Here is a 14871-nt window from a genome sequence, read left to right on the forward strand (position 1 = left end):
GGCACCACAATCCTGGACTTGAAGTTATATTACAAAGCTACAGTGATAAAATCAGCATGGTACTGGCACAAAAACAGACATGAGAATCAGTGGAGTAGAACAGAAGATACAGAAACAGCCCCAAGCATGTTCAACTATTAGGTCTTTGACAGAATGGTTTGTGGAGGTTTCAGTCCATAATCAGCTGGCTCCAAGGCAGGGTGGCATGGCACAGAGACAATACTTCAAGGCAGCAGAAGACAACAAAAGCACAAAGAGCAGAAAGGTGGAGAACAAGCCTCTTTCCCTCCCTTACATTGCATGCAGGCTCTCCACCCTAGTGGGGGGTAGCATTCGCACTGTCTTTGTGCCCTCCTCTTGCAGAGGATAAGGATGCTTACTAGAGAGGACCTTGGCCCCGTACTGAGTTGTTTAATTAAACTTCTAAACTTCTCAAGTTGACACAATGTATAAAACCCCATTACAATATACACTAGAGGAAAGATAGCCTCTTTAATAAGCAATGTTGGGAAAACCAGCTATCCACATGTAGAACAATGAATCTAGACTTGTATCCGTCACTATGTACTAAACTAAACTAAAATTGGATCAAAGAACTAAATGATAAGACAGAAAACTTAACCTGCTGTAAAACAAATAAAGTAAAACTCTTGAAGTCCTACCCACAGACAAGGACTTTCTGAACAGAACACTAGTTACACAGGAAATAGTATTGACAACAAATAGAATCATATCAAATAAAAAAGGTTCTGCACAGCAAAAGAAGCAACCATGAGAGTGGGGCAAAATTGCTCAGCTATATCTCAGACAGAGACTAATATCAAGAATATATAAAGAACTAAAAATATCAGACCCCCTCATAATAAATGACCTAATCAAAAAATAGGCAAGTGAAATGAAAAGACATTTGAAGACAAAGTACAAATGGCCAGTAAGTACATAAAGAAATGCTCAAAACTGCAGGCCATCAGAGAAATGCAACCACAACAACACTGAGATTTCATCCCAGAAAAAAATGGGCATCATCAAGAAAGCAAGTAACAACAAATTCTGGCAAGGCTATGGGAAAAAAGGAACTTCTCTATACTGCTGGTGGGAATATAGACTAGTACAACTGCTTTGCAAATCAGTATGGAGATTCCTCAGAAAACAACAACAGAAACTCCATTAGACATAGCTGTTTCCCTTCTAGATATCTTCCCCAAAGAGTTAAAGACGTTATGCTACAATGATACACGTACACCTATGTTGTAACAGCACAATTCATAGTAGCTAAATCTTGGAAGTGGCCTACATGTCTATCAGCAGGTGAATGGATACACAAAATGTATTTATGCACAATGGAGTACTACTCTGACATAAGGAAAGATAAATTTGGGTCATACGGAAATGGATGCACCTTGAGGCTACATTTTAAGTGAAATAAAGCAGACACACAAACTTAAACATCACATGATTTCTAGACACCCAAAGTGTAAACAAAAAGCAAAATAAAAGACAGATACTAGGAAGTAAGGAGATAGATCTTTCTCAAAGAGGAAAGGGATCAAGAGATGGAGGGGGGGCAGGGAGAGAGGAGAAGGGGATGTAAAGGAATGAAGATGTGTTCTGTACATGTACAGCTACACACAAGGATGGAAACATGCACTGCAACATATACAAAGAAAAACAGAAGGAGTGGGCTAAGAGATGAATGGGGGAGGGGAAAGGAAAGGGGAAGGAGAAAAGGTAATCGGGATGTATTATATACACGCACAAATTCCTCACAAGGAATGTAAGTAATATGAACCACAAACACGCCCTAATGAAAATGTTTCGATGAAAAGTAAATTAGTAATTAGAACTTCTGGTACAACTGGGAGCTTTTCCTTTTGAAAACTATGATATTTGGGTAGAGCTATTAGAATCTTATTTTCTAAGAAAGTCCTAGAAAATATGAATAATCATTCTAATAAATATTCTTCTATAATTCTTCATTAAATCTAGAATTTTCCCTTTTGATAAAAGAACTAACATTTTATTTGTAAATTGATGTTATATAACTAGTGATAAATTTTAAATACTAGAACACATTATACATTGAATCCTTTTTCAGTTATTTTTGAACCTACATTCCCGTGGATTTTCAAAATATTTTAAGTTTTTTTCCCCCTTTTTTTTAAAGAGCTCCTGCTTATTTGGAGCTGACCTTGTTTCTGCATGGAAGTATAATTTATAGGGACCACACTGTTTTCATAAGGCTTCTTATCACCGCTAGATATTTTGTTCTAGTTTTCTAAACAGGAACATTTTACTTTTCAATTCTAAAGTCTTGTGGTCATTAACTGTGGAGACTTATTTGCACTTGAATGTTGATACAAATTAAAAACCAGGTGACTTGATGGCATTGTTACCAAATATTCACAAAGGGAGAAATCCCTTATTTGTAGTATGTTGTTACTTCTAAACTGAAATGCTAGGGAAAAAAGCTTAATTTTCTTTTCCTTTGCAGACATAAGAAAAACTTCAAATGCTAGTGTGCCAAGTTTCCTTGTTGATGTTAGCAGGTGAAGTGAACTTACAGTCTTAGTTCAGACTGAAGAAATTAGCCGAATCTTGCCTTGTTTAGATTCACAACCTACATGCAGTTTCAGGTAAATCAGCTTTTACAGCTCTGCTCGTGTGCATAAGCTCCCTCCCCACTACTTCCACATCCCTTAGTCACTGAACCTCCTACACCAGCATTTTAACAATGAAACCATGTTTTGCTGCACCAGCTTCATCAACTTTACAATGTGATACATGTTTTTCCGCAGTAAACCAAAGGTTCTTGTTCAAGGTTCTTGTTGCCTCCTTTAGCGGTATTTTTTTAAACATTTGTAATAAAGATAATGCAGACTTATAAATCCTGCTTAAAATCTTAAGCCATGTTCTAAATTTTTACTTAAAATTGTATCGGATCATTTAAAATGCATTTTATCATCCAATATAAATGTTTCCAAAAGCATACTTTTATTGAAATAAAGTTTGAAGAAGCGAAAAAGAAAAAAATGGAAAGAAACGTATCACAAATACCATATTCTAAAGAGGAAATTTTTATTATTTGATTTTCACTGCTTGACTAGCCAAGATATATTAATTATAAAATCTGTATTTTTCTATAGAAAATGCAGGTTTTAATTTTATATTCAAGATTTATTTTTAGGCTGCTCCCTGTAGATTCAGTACACTATATTTTCTCAAGCTGTACATTTGAGTTTCCTAGATTAGACCATTATCTGAAGTTAGAAACTCAGAACTAATGTAGAAGTTAGCATATATTTTAGCATATTTGGCGTATCATCTAGTCCAAGCACAATACAGTTGCCCCTTGGTATCAGCTAGTTTTTCCAGATTAAAAATATTTGAAACAAATGTGTCTGTACTACACATGTACAGACTGTTTCCTTCTCAACATTCCCTGCACAGTAACAAGGGTAACAACTATTCCCACTGCATTAGGCATTAGAAGTAATCTACAGATTATGTAAAGTATATGAGAGGACATGTGTAGGCTACTGCAAACATTTTACCATTTCATATGAGACCTGAACATCCTTGGATTTTAGAACGAGTTCCTCATGGATATAGAGGGACAACTGTATGTCATTTTACAGAGAAAGAGAAAGCAAGCACATGGGTAAGGCCAAAGTCCCACAGAAATCTCAGTTAATAAGGAACTAGTTTAAAGATTATGTGATTATGTGGTAAAATAATTTAAGAGGAATCTTTTTAATAATTCTTCTGACAGAGAAGAGATTACTAACTTTCCACATCAGCCTATTCAACCAGACACACACCTATTCTCTTCTACATATTAACACCGAACAAATACTTTTAATATAGATAGCACAACTGGGGCCACTTCCCCCATGCGCTGCTCGAGTGTTCCCCTCCACTCACCCTGAGATAGGACAGAAAAGATAGGTAGAAAGGAGACAAGGAAATCACAACTAATACAGGCAGACTGCAACTTCCAGGACTTAGCAGAAGTCACCTGACAGGCCCATGCCAGTATTTCTGGGCTAGATTTACACTTCTCTACCAGGCCCATTGTTAAAGGAGATACATTGGCTCAATGAAGAAAGTAAGGTATAGGAGCCAGGCCAGGCCTTGAGGTAAGGACTGTTCCAGTGTCAACAGCCCTGGCCAGATTTACACTCCTTCCCTACCAGATCACTAGAAGGCCATAAATTAGCCTAATTAAGAGAGTAAACAAAAGGCTAAGTGAGTCCAGAGAATGTTTAAATCATCTATTAAAAAAAGGAAAAGAAAAACAATATCATGCCTGCACACTGGCTGGTATCCTTGTAGGAATGCTTTTTCCTCTAGTGCTTCACTCTGTCAAGGAAAGTATGACCGTACTCAGTCCCAAACTGTGAAGTGTCTCATTTCTCTGCACACCCACACTCCTCCCCTGAGTGCGCACTACACTGTCTCCGCCTAATAAACCCTCCTTGTGCCTCTTTCTGACTCATCCTGAAAATTCTTTTTCTGTGATAGAGTTAGTGAACCTGCTACCATTGGGTGGTTTAAGTCAACACTCCTCTGCCCTTATCTTAAGACTTACTACAGTGGAGGCAAAGACAAGGGAAGCAAAGAGGTCTGAGCCTGCCCTGAAAAACTCCAAAATTCTAAGCCAGGATGTACACGTGTGCACCAGATCTGATGGTATGACCTGCAGGAACCTTTCTTCACCTGGAGCGCACTGTAGGTTCACGCGTATGGACTGCGTCTCGTACATCCAATTAAAACGAGTGAATTATGGGGAAAGGTGATGAAAACATAGGCGAGAGACACAGCTGATGTGACTCAGCACCCTGTCAATCACACTCTGGAAGACCCCAGTGAGAGGCATCCAGAATGGCACAACATTCTGAACTCCTACACCTCATCCCCCTAGCACTCTGCCATTGTCCTTTCACAGGTGCGAGCCTGCTCACTCTGAATGTACTATTGCTTTAATAAGCTTTGCTGCTTTTTCCTTACCGTCATGTGCCATGTCCAATTCTTTGTTTGCGACACAAGAACCGAGGAACCTGTCCCAGAACCCATCACCCACTTCTATGTAAACATAAAAATGCAGCATCTTAGCTGTCTGGTCTCATGCTGAGTATCCCCCGTTCAAACACAAATACTTGTCTTGGATCTCTGTAACCTTGAGAAAGTTACTTAACACTGATGTGCCTCAGTTTCATCATAGGTAAATTATGGAAAACAGAAGATTGCTACACTGTGCAGGCCTGTCATAAGGACTGAGATACAAAAAACATTTAGAACAATGCTTCTTGGCTCATAGAAATGTTCAGTACATGTTAGCTCTTATTATCCAGTCTACCTCCTTATGACATACTCACATTTGCAAACATCTTAGAGTGTGAGAGGCAGAAATGGCCCTGTGTTCTGACTGGCAGAGTATGCTGTGTCCCTCTGATCTGAACCACATGCTTTATTATTGTAGTCTAAGAGTAAATGATTATGTCTAGAAGTCACATCAGACTTTTATTTATAACAAGTTTGTGCTCAACTAGAATTTCCAATTTTTATTCACACATCCTACTTGCAAATCAACTCAGCTAATTCTTTATCTGTACATTTGCCTCCTTAATGCAGAAAAACTCATTTGTGCACTTAATCTAGCACTTAAGTGGGTCAAGGCTATTTTGTAGAGAGAAACTTCACTTGTGTTGTTAGTTATGCATATGACATCATTTCATGTATAAATTCAGTAAGGAGCCCTTTAAACCTCTGGTAAAACCCTGAAGAAGGTACAATCAAAGGCCAAGCACAGAAGCACGCCAGCAGTTGCTATCTTTCAAGGTGGGTAAACTTCTTGAGTAAGAAAAGTAGTCATATTTACCTAAAAGTACTCAATTTTTCCTGTCGTATCCAGTATAAATTTTTATCTAAAGGGAAATAAACTTAATTTTATTATCTATAGTCCTATTATCAATGCATAAGAGAAGCTAGTTTGCCAAGCTATTCAGTAAACCTGTATTTTGCCTCCAGGTGATCACCATATATTAGTTTTGACTGTCTGTAGTCAGCTATTTGTTTATTTGAGGGTTGGGATGGTGACGGGCATGTGCTACTCCCACCTTCTGCTGGGATGGCATAGGTAACCAACAGCCCCAGGTGCCACCCCCTAGATCCATTACGAGGTCTACGCTGCTCTCAGCCAGTCAGAGCGCTGAGGAGGGGACTTCTCTACCAGTGAACTCCGTTAAGTTTTCCTTGCTCACGCCTGCTCTCTCCCCACTTTCTCCAGAGAGACGTAAGAAATCTCCCACATCTAACCCTATCCTCACGTGCTTCCTGAAGGAGCCACACTCACAGGAGGGTCCACATCAAACTGAGATGCATTTTGAGACCTTGGGAGCTACCTTTTTCTATTTCCTGAAAATCTTAATAGTAACCTGAAGTGATCACTCTTGGTCTCTCAAAGTTCATTAAAATGTCCTGGTAGCTAAATGTTTAAATTATGTTATTTTTAAAAGTTATGATTTACTGAGTATTTACTAAGTGCCAAGAACTTCACAGTCATTATTTCATCACACTGTCACAAAACATTTTTTTAAACCATGCAATGATGTCTTTTATTACATATAGGTTTTTATAATAATTTCTTCAATCACTCTATACACAGGCAAAAGTAAGTGTGCTGTTTAACATAATGGAATTTGTAAACTTCATCACTGCCTAAACAAGGGAAAATTACCCCCAACACATGCTTAGCTGGGTGGCCAAAGCATCTGCTGATTGCCAAGAACATGGAGGTGAACATGATACACAGACTGTCCCCCATCTGCGCCTCCATTTACCACCATTCCAAAACTCTTGTTCAGGTGAGGTCAGCAGCACATTTCTTGTCAACAATCACTAAATGTCCAAGAAAACTTTCATCATCATCTTCTGTTACAGAAATCTGGGCAATGTGTTTCTTAGGGATCACCAGAAAATGTGTCGGTGCTGGAGGGGAAATGTCGTGGAATACAAGACACCAGTCCTCCACGAAAATGATCTGAATAGCCCAGAGATGAGGGCGCTGTGGGTGGAGCAACAAAAACATTTCTCACGTGGGATTTTTATGTTTATTTTACAGAGGAGAAAATTGGGATTTAAACTGGTCCAAAGACACACAGATGATATAATTCAAACTGGAAGCTTGACCAGATATGCCTCACCTTTGAGCCCATACTTTTTACCTACGGTCCCTCAACAGAGCTGTCATTAAAAGCAGTATTTCAGTTATTCTGTGCTTTACAGAATGGATTCATTTCTCAGAGAATTATTACAAATATGACAATTCACAACTCAAGCTGTAACTTTGGGTGTGCCTCTCTCTCTTCTTGATCTCAGCTTCTTTATTTGTAAAACGAGGCAAGTAAATTAACAAGAAAGTCCTTTCAGCTCCAGAAATAAAGTTCTACTTTTAAAGTTAAACAAGGATCATTTACTTTTTTGATTTCTTTCTGAATTAATTGTTCTTGAAAGAAATGTTAGAGAGATTAAGCTCTAAACAATAAAAAAGAACAGATTTTTCACAGATTAGAGAACATTGTTCAAGGGGTTATGCCAGTTAGAACTAACACTTTGTTCTCTTCAAATATGGGCAGGTTGATTCTGTTAGGACACTCATTCTTCCAGTATGTTTCTAGCTTCAGAGTTTAAACTATGACCCTAGTTAACACCAATTGAGCACACACTATGGTACGAGACTTGTATGTCTGTAGTTGAGCCCTGCAAAGGTAACAAACTTGTGACTTATGACTGTGAGGTCCTGTGGGATCAGGCCTAACCCTGCAGCCACGGTTCCTACCCCTCATCCACTGCTCATTCCTCTTAAGCTATATGACTTTGAGTAGTTTCTTGAATGTTCCATGCTTGTTCTTATCTCAAGCACTGTGCAAAGCTCTCGCCATCGTTCTGTTTGCTTTCTTCTCTGACGTCTCCTCTTCAAAGAGACCTGAGTCTCTGACTCCAGAAATACACAAATTAATACAAATCAACAAGCCACTCTACTAGGTATGGTGGGGTATACCTATACTCCCAGCAGTCTGAGAGCCTGAGGCAGAACAATCACAAGTTCAAGCCTAGCCTGGGAAAGTTTCAAAATATAAATATAAAACAATAAGCTGGGGATGTAGCTCAGTGTAAAGGCCCTGGATTCAATCCCTAGTACCTCAAAACAAACAAAAAATAAGCAACTTCATACATGTATAAATGTTTTCTTTATCTTACCTGTCATATTGCAAGTCCTCTGGTTACTTTCAAAGTGATACTGTCGTCGTGCTTGGGCAATGTATTCTGCAGCCTCCCTTTCTTGTATTTCTCTGATTTTCTTCTGTCCATATTTCCCCAGGATATATACTCCTAAAATAATTTTTTAAAAATAAAGTAGTAATATTAGAGTACTGAAAATTCCGAACAGTACTTTTAATCTTTTTTTAACCCAGTTATAAGATTTATATTAGAGAAAATCTAAGAATTACAACTTGTAAAAATCTATATTAAATAACTGTGTAAGACTGAACTAAAGGGAGAAAGGTTAGCAGTTTAATAGCCAATGACAGAGGAAATGATGAACACAGAAAAGGCCAAAAGGAATTAAATCTAGAAAGTCTAACAGTGCCTTTAATAGTTATCTAAAGATATTATAAACGCTCAGCAAAAGGAATTTTCTAGATATATTTTGTTTGATTCACATAATGTAATCTTATACGACTACATAATACTTTTTAAAATTATAGGCCAAAGTTTCAAAAGGAAGAATGAAAGAAAGAATCAGGATGGCATCTATTCATCCACGAGTTAGAAAAATCTCTGAGGAAAATGGAGCTTTTCTTAGCTAAAAACTAGTAACTTAACTGTAATGGGGAGGAAGAGGGCATATTGTAACACCGCAGCATAAATACAGGTGGTGTCACACATCTGTAATGTAACACACTCCAGCAGACACAGTATGATGTGAATGTAACATTTAGGTCTATACTCAAGGTGGGGGACAGTCAGTTGTCCTCAGCAGGAATGTAAATACTCTGGTGTTTATTAGCATTTGACAAAAGGTACACTTTAAGGCTTAAGTGCTTCAAGTAACTTTTATCTCTGATCAGCACCAAATATTAATATAATGAATATCAGAAACGAACTCTCATAGATTAAATATGCCGCATTCAAAGTTTTGGGCAAGCTAAAACATTAAGGTAATATTCATACAAGCCCGAATACGAAGCTGAATAGATCAAGTCCTCCCCCTTAGGAATGAATGGCTCAGCCTGGAATCCTGAGGCTTTAAAACTCAAATGACTCCAATGACTGGAGGATGGCCACCAGAATTTTGCAGCTGAATACTGTCACATTTGCCACAGTGCCAAATAAGGACAGAATTCAGCGAGCTTATAGAACAGGTTGTGTTACCATTTCACCTTTGACAGGTTTTTTTATGCGTGACAAAACTTGTTTTCTTCACAATCTGGCAGCAAGGTTGCAGGGGTGTAATGAACCCTCACCTGTCTCCAACTGCCTGTGGCCCACAATATCATCAGAAAGACCTTAAAAATGACACAGAATTCAAATAAGTGGATTTGGTCTGTGTGTCATAAGAGAGGAGGGGGGCAGACATCTAAGAACTGCAAAACAAGCACATACTTTACTTTCACTAACACAGATGATATAGATGAAATGATATATTTCTTAAAAATAACAGTTCAATAAAATTATATAGTTTAAAGTTAGAAATGAAATACTATTGTTGGTATGCTTGCATAAAAATAAATGTATTATAATCATGCTCAAAAATAAAAAAAAATTCATATAAGGGGCCTCATGGCTATATCTCCTATAGTCCTTCCTAAGTAAACCGATGACAGGGCCGCAATACCAACAGAATGAAGAAACTGACTTATATTTCACAACGTGATCCTATGTCAGAGGCAACTCTGACACAACTAGTTCACGTAAGTTGCTTATCTTGTCTGGATAGTACAGTGCTAAAAGTTAGATATGAAATGATTATTATCCATGAAGACATGTTGTAAAGTGAAACACTGAAATGACACCCTTTACGTAACTAAGAATTTTTGTGGAGTAATAGCAAACTTGATTGCTATATTTGTTTTCCTGAGGAAAAGGTCTACCTCTTCCGTCACATTCTCAGTAAAACGGGTAATTTATTTTAGGAAGTACTATATTTGTTGGATAAGTGTAGTATATTCTAACTGAAGTTAAAAAAAGCAATGAGTTGTGATGGGTTGAACTGGCCCACTCTCCCAACCCCAGACCCACGTTGATGCCCCAGTACCTTGGAATGTGACCTTTTCAGAGACAGAATCTTTACAGAAGTAATTAAATTATAAAATGAGGTCATTAGGGCAGGTCCTCAACCAACATGACTAGTGAGTGACCTTACAAGAAGAGAAAACTGGGATAAACACACGCACAGGAAAGACAATGTGAACATAAACGACCATTTACAAACCAAAGACAAAGGCTCAGTATAGATCCCTTGCAACATGTAGAAGGAACAAACCTGTGGTCACCTTGGTCTTGGACTGCTAACTTTCAAAACTGTAAGGTAATAAACTTCTCTGGCTTAAGCCACTCAATTTGTGGTACCTCACAAACTAAGACATGAAATCAGGCAAAAATTCTAAATCTATGATTGTTGTTAACACTGACGTTCCCATAGAAGGTCTAGTTCACCGAGGCTCGCATACCCCAAATTCACAAATTCTGATTTTGTCAGATTTTCTCACTAGGAAAGTAAGAATGAAAGTAGAAAATTGGTGAGTTAACATATACAGCTCAGGACTCTGTACATTTGACTGGCAGCCTGAATTCTGGCCTGGACAACAGGAGATAATTGATGGCTCTGGCACAAACTCGTTTGGTGACTTTTGAGCAGGTTCCTTGCTCTCTTTGGATCTAAATTCCTCATTCATAAAATTAAAGACTGAGATTATATGATCTTTAAATTTTCTTAAAGGTTAATTTTTCTTAACCTTTTTACAAGGTTTAAGACCTTGTAAAAAAAAGTTATAATAATATAACTTTATTATGAGTAATGAGACGTTAAATATCCCCCAAAAGTAAAATGTTCTGAGGTTTCCTTTCAGAGAATTGTTGGTAACGTGAAATATCCTGTAGTGTTTTCATAATTCAGTTGTTTTAAAACCATCTCTTAGTAGGTCTACATAATGAGTTCAAGGCCACCCTGAACTAGACAATGCAACTCTGTCTCAAAGAAAAAAAAAATTACAACGGACATATTTTACTAGGTTAAAAATTTCAATAACAAAATAACATTGTTCCCATTCCAACAGATCTCCAAGTACTGCTATTCTGATTTCATAACACAAATAAGATTCCTAATTTTGTTACTTTTCTAACCCCTTTACCATAGTGTTTATTTAGATCCTGAATTAATGCTGTTGAACTGAGCTGTTAATAGCTTCTTCTTTGGTTAAACTCTTTTTTTTTTTTTTTTGGTTTTTCTCCGGTACCGGGAAACGAACTCACGACCTTGCACTTGCCAGGCAGGTGCTTTTGCCGCTGAGCTAAATCCCCAGCCCGGTTAAACTCTTATTGGTACACTTGGAGAACTCAAATATTTACCAAATGAATTAAGGAATTCTTAAACTGTACTCCAGATCCAAAAAAGCAGAATATGGGGGAAAGGATTTCCTATTTTTATTAAGTTCCTTAAGCAACTGTTATTCGTAATGAAGTCTGAAAAGCACCAAGACACAGGATACTCCGTACATTAGGTACCATGGTGTAGTAAGAAAGGCCTCTCACAATTTGCTCTCTAAGTACTTGTCCAAAGCAATTTTTTATCACTTCCCATGTACTTAGCCATAGTGAAATACACTTTGATCCATCAAAACCAGTGTTTTGGAACCTCTTGCACATCTCCTTTTAGATCTCTGCCCTCTTCTCCTTCGCCAGCTTTACAACTCAACGCAAGTAAAGGTTTCCAGATGAACACGTGTCTTGCTCCTCCGGGTTCCCACAGCACCCTGCATTACTGTAATGTACTGTAATGCTAGCACTGTATCACTTTTGCTTATTTCCATTTGTGTTTTCCAGCCTGTTTGAATTCCTCAAAGTCAGGAACAAATTTATTCTTTTGTATTCGCAGATCTCAGTACAGTGAGAGTAAGTACATACTTATTCAAATGTTTGTTGAGTGAATGAATTAATAAAAATTTTGAAAAGGCCACAAACTACAAGGTTTAAGACCTAAGTCCTACATAAATGTTCTCTTTTTTTTAAAAAAAAATCAGCAGGCCAATAAATATGAATCTGATTGTTCTTTGTTCTGCAATGCTTCTTGTAGTGGTGAAATGTTTCTTAAAGTATTGTCTGGGCATGCCTGAAAGCTTTAGGACTATTTTAGGGAACCTGCGAGGTCCCTAAAATGTTATTTGCCATTTTCATTCTCATTCTTTCATGAGCGTACAGTAGAGGACCACAGAGGATACATGTTGTGTGGTATTACAAGTGACTGAATGCAGAATGAGATATCAACACCTGCCTTTCTTCAGTTAGGCAAAACAGTAAAGAGATCTAAAAACGTAAGACAAAGCCACATTTATTAATTTCTTGAAAATGTGTTACTTATGTTAATAGTCAATGAGTGTTATTACTGCTACTTTAATTATTTTGAAAAGTTCTTGGTTATAATATCAAATCTAATAGAGTTTTAAAAACCTCTTTAGGCTTTTTAGAAACTTTAACCTCAGATCAAAAAATGTGAAGACTGCTGCTCTAGTCTCAAACTGATCAAATTGTATCATTTGGTCTAAAGCAATTACCCATCCAAAATGCAGGGATATACTGTTACTTTAAAAGACCTGTGATTCAAAGTTTTACTTAAGTTGTTTTTTTTTTTTTTTTTCCACCATGCCATTGCAAACTTCTTTAAGCACCCAGGCTGATAGCTCACTCCATTTTCTGGCCTGTCAAAATGCATTGCTTTTTCCATGAAGCTTTTCTTGATTTTTTTTTTTTAAATAACTGAATAAGCTATGAGCCAGTTTGATCTGGCTTCTTAACCTAATAGTTTTGTATTTTTATTATTTGTACACTTTTTTTCTTACCTTTTAGACCATGAAGTCCAAGGAGACAAAGTGGTTGCATCGGACTCTATACTTGAGTTTGAATTTCAGTCTCTCTGTTACTAACTCTGGGACCCTCAGCAAGTTTCTTAAATACTCTGGGTGGAGTTCCGAATGGTGTAACAGTAAGGACCTGTTGTCATCCCCCCTGAATAGAATGAGCTTAGTAAAATGCTCAGCATACAGTGAGCACACAATGAATAGTAGCTATCATTATTTTAAAAATCTGTACATCTTCAATCATATTACCTTTGGCACTATTACAACTTAATAAATATTTCCTAACATGTGGGAGCACTTTCCTCTAAAGCAGAAAGCTTAAAGAAATGCCATCCACAGCCACCTCTTTTGGGGTTTTTTTTGGCTAGAAAACAGCAGGATTTCTATTCCTCTGAAACTTTTTTCATTCCTCATAATCTGTAATTATAAAGCTCTCAACAGATTTTTTTCTAAAAAACTGTAACTACATTTGAAGTATAGTCTTTTTCTTCCCCTGTGATTATTTCTAACCTATCATCAGGTTTGTTTTTCTAAGCTTGAAGTAGTGTGCCATTACCTCAAAAACTGCTAAAGAGATAATTTTCCACCCTTCAGGAGTGGCAAAAGTATTTTACTTATGTCCCCACCACACATGTATGCTTAGCTTTTACAAATAATGGGCTGTGTGGTATTAGCACAACCTAAATATACTTCAAATACTACAAGATACTAGAAGCACTGAAATCTCAGCACTCAGGAGGCTGAGACATGAGGATCTCAGTGAGTTCGAGGGTAGACTAGCCAATACAGTGAGTTAAACACCAGTCTACTACACAGCTAGACTGTCTCAAAAAAAAACAACAACACACACACACACACACACAACCCAACATAAAAACACAGATTACAGAAACTGAAGGCATCAGAAAATACATTTTATCTACAAAGAATTCTCAAAGGTAATCAAATCCACATATCCTCATTATCAACTTGTACTGAACCTCAGAGACATGCAGAACACAATCCTTGCCTCCTCAGGACCCTATTTCAGACTTTCAAGGATCATCAAATCTGAACTACTGATGCTAATTGCTGTTAGTTTCAAATTGGGGTGGGGGATACAATAAAATCTAACAGTAAGAGAAAAGCAAACAAGTTCTTGGGGAAACTTCTGTTATTGACTTTTTGGTAGTTCGGCAGTCAAAGCATATAGCTAGGGATAAACACGTATCTCAAAAACTCAAATTCTAAAAAAAACCTCTTGAAGTCCCTAGATTCTTTTTTTGTATTATTCAAAAGGCTTTTGATTGTCCAAATCCCTAAATATTAAGACATGATCGTCATATTAAGGAAAAAGGGTCTCAAAACTTAGCTGTTTGTAAACCTCCTCCTGGCCTAGCGACAGGTCGGCTAGGGAGGTAACGATCTCAAATTTAACAATCCCGAGAACATTGCACAACTTCTCAATGCTGGCATTTACTTGCTGCAAAATGTGTTTCCTAACGCGGCTTTCTTTTCCTTTATCTAGTCTGTATCTTCCAGGCCCCCAGGTGTTGTCAAAAAACCACCAGTCTGAACGCCACCGAAGTGCAGGCTTCCGCTAACTCTTTTAGGACCTCGGGAAACTACTGCGGGGGGCAGAGACGCCAAACAAAGTACTGGGGGCGGCCAGAAAGGAAGGCGGGGCCTCGCGGGAACGCCGGGGGCAGCGGGCCGGAGGTGGGCGCCCCGCGGTGGGCGAGGGCTGGGCCGGGCG

The 14871-nt window shown here is 37.9% G+C and overlaps 1 protein-coding gene across 2 annotated transcripts in view; it reads right to left on the reverse strand.

Annotated features, from left to right (window-relative positions):
• Pex3 (peroxisomal biogenesis factor 3) overlaps nucleotides 1-14871 on the reverse strand; it is a 37984-nt gene that overhangs the window by 22684 nt on the left and 429 nt on the right. For both annotated transcript variants that reach the window (XM_013516645.1, XM_005389251.2), the window contains exon 2: nucleotides 8260-8391. In XM_013516645.1, the coding sequence (XP_013372099.1) occupies nucleotides 8260-8391 (132 nt within the window). The remainder of the gene's footprint in view (nucleotides 1-8259; nucleotides 8392-14871) is intronic.

Source organism: Chinchilla lanigera, unplaced genomic scaffold (assembly GCF_000276665.1).
Source record: "Chinchilla lanigera isolate Chin_1 unplaced genomic scaffold, ChiLan1.0 scaffold00035, whole genome shotgun sequence".
Lineage (NCBI taxonomy): Eukaryota > Metazoa > Chordata > Mammalia > Rodentia > Chinchillidae > Chinchilla > Chinchilla lanigera.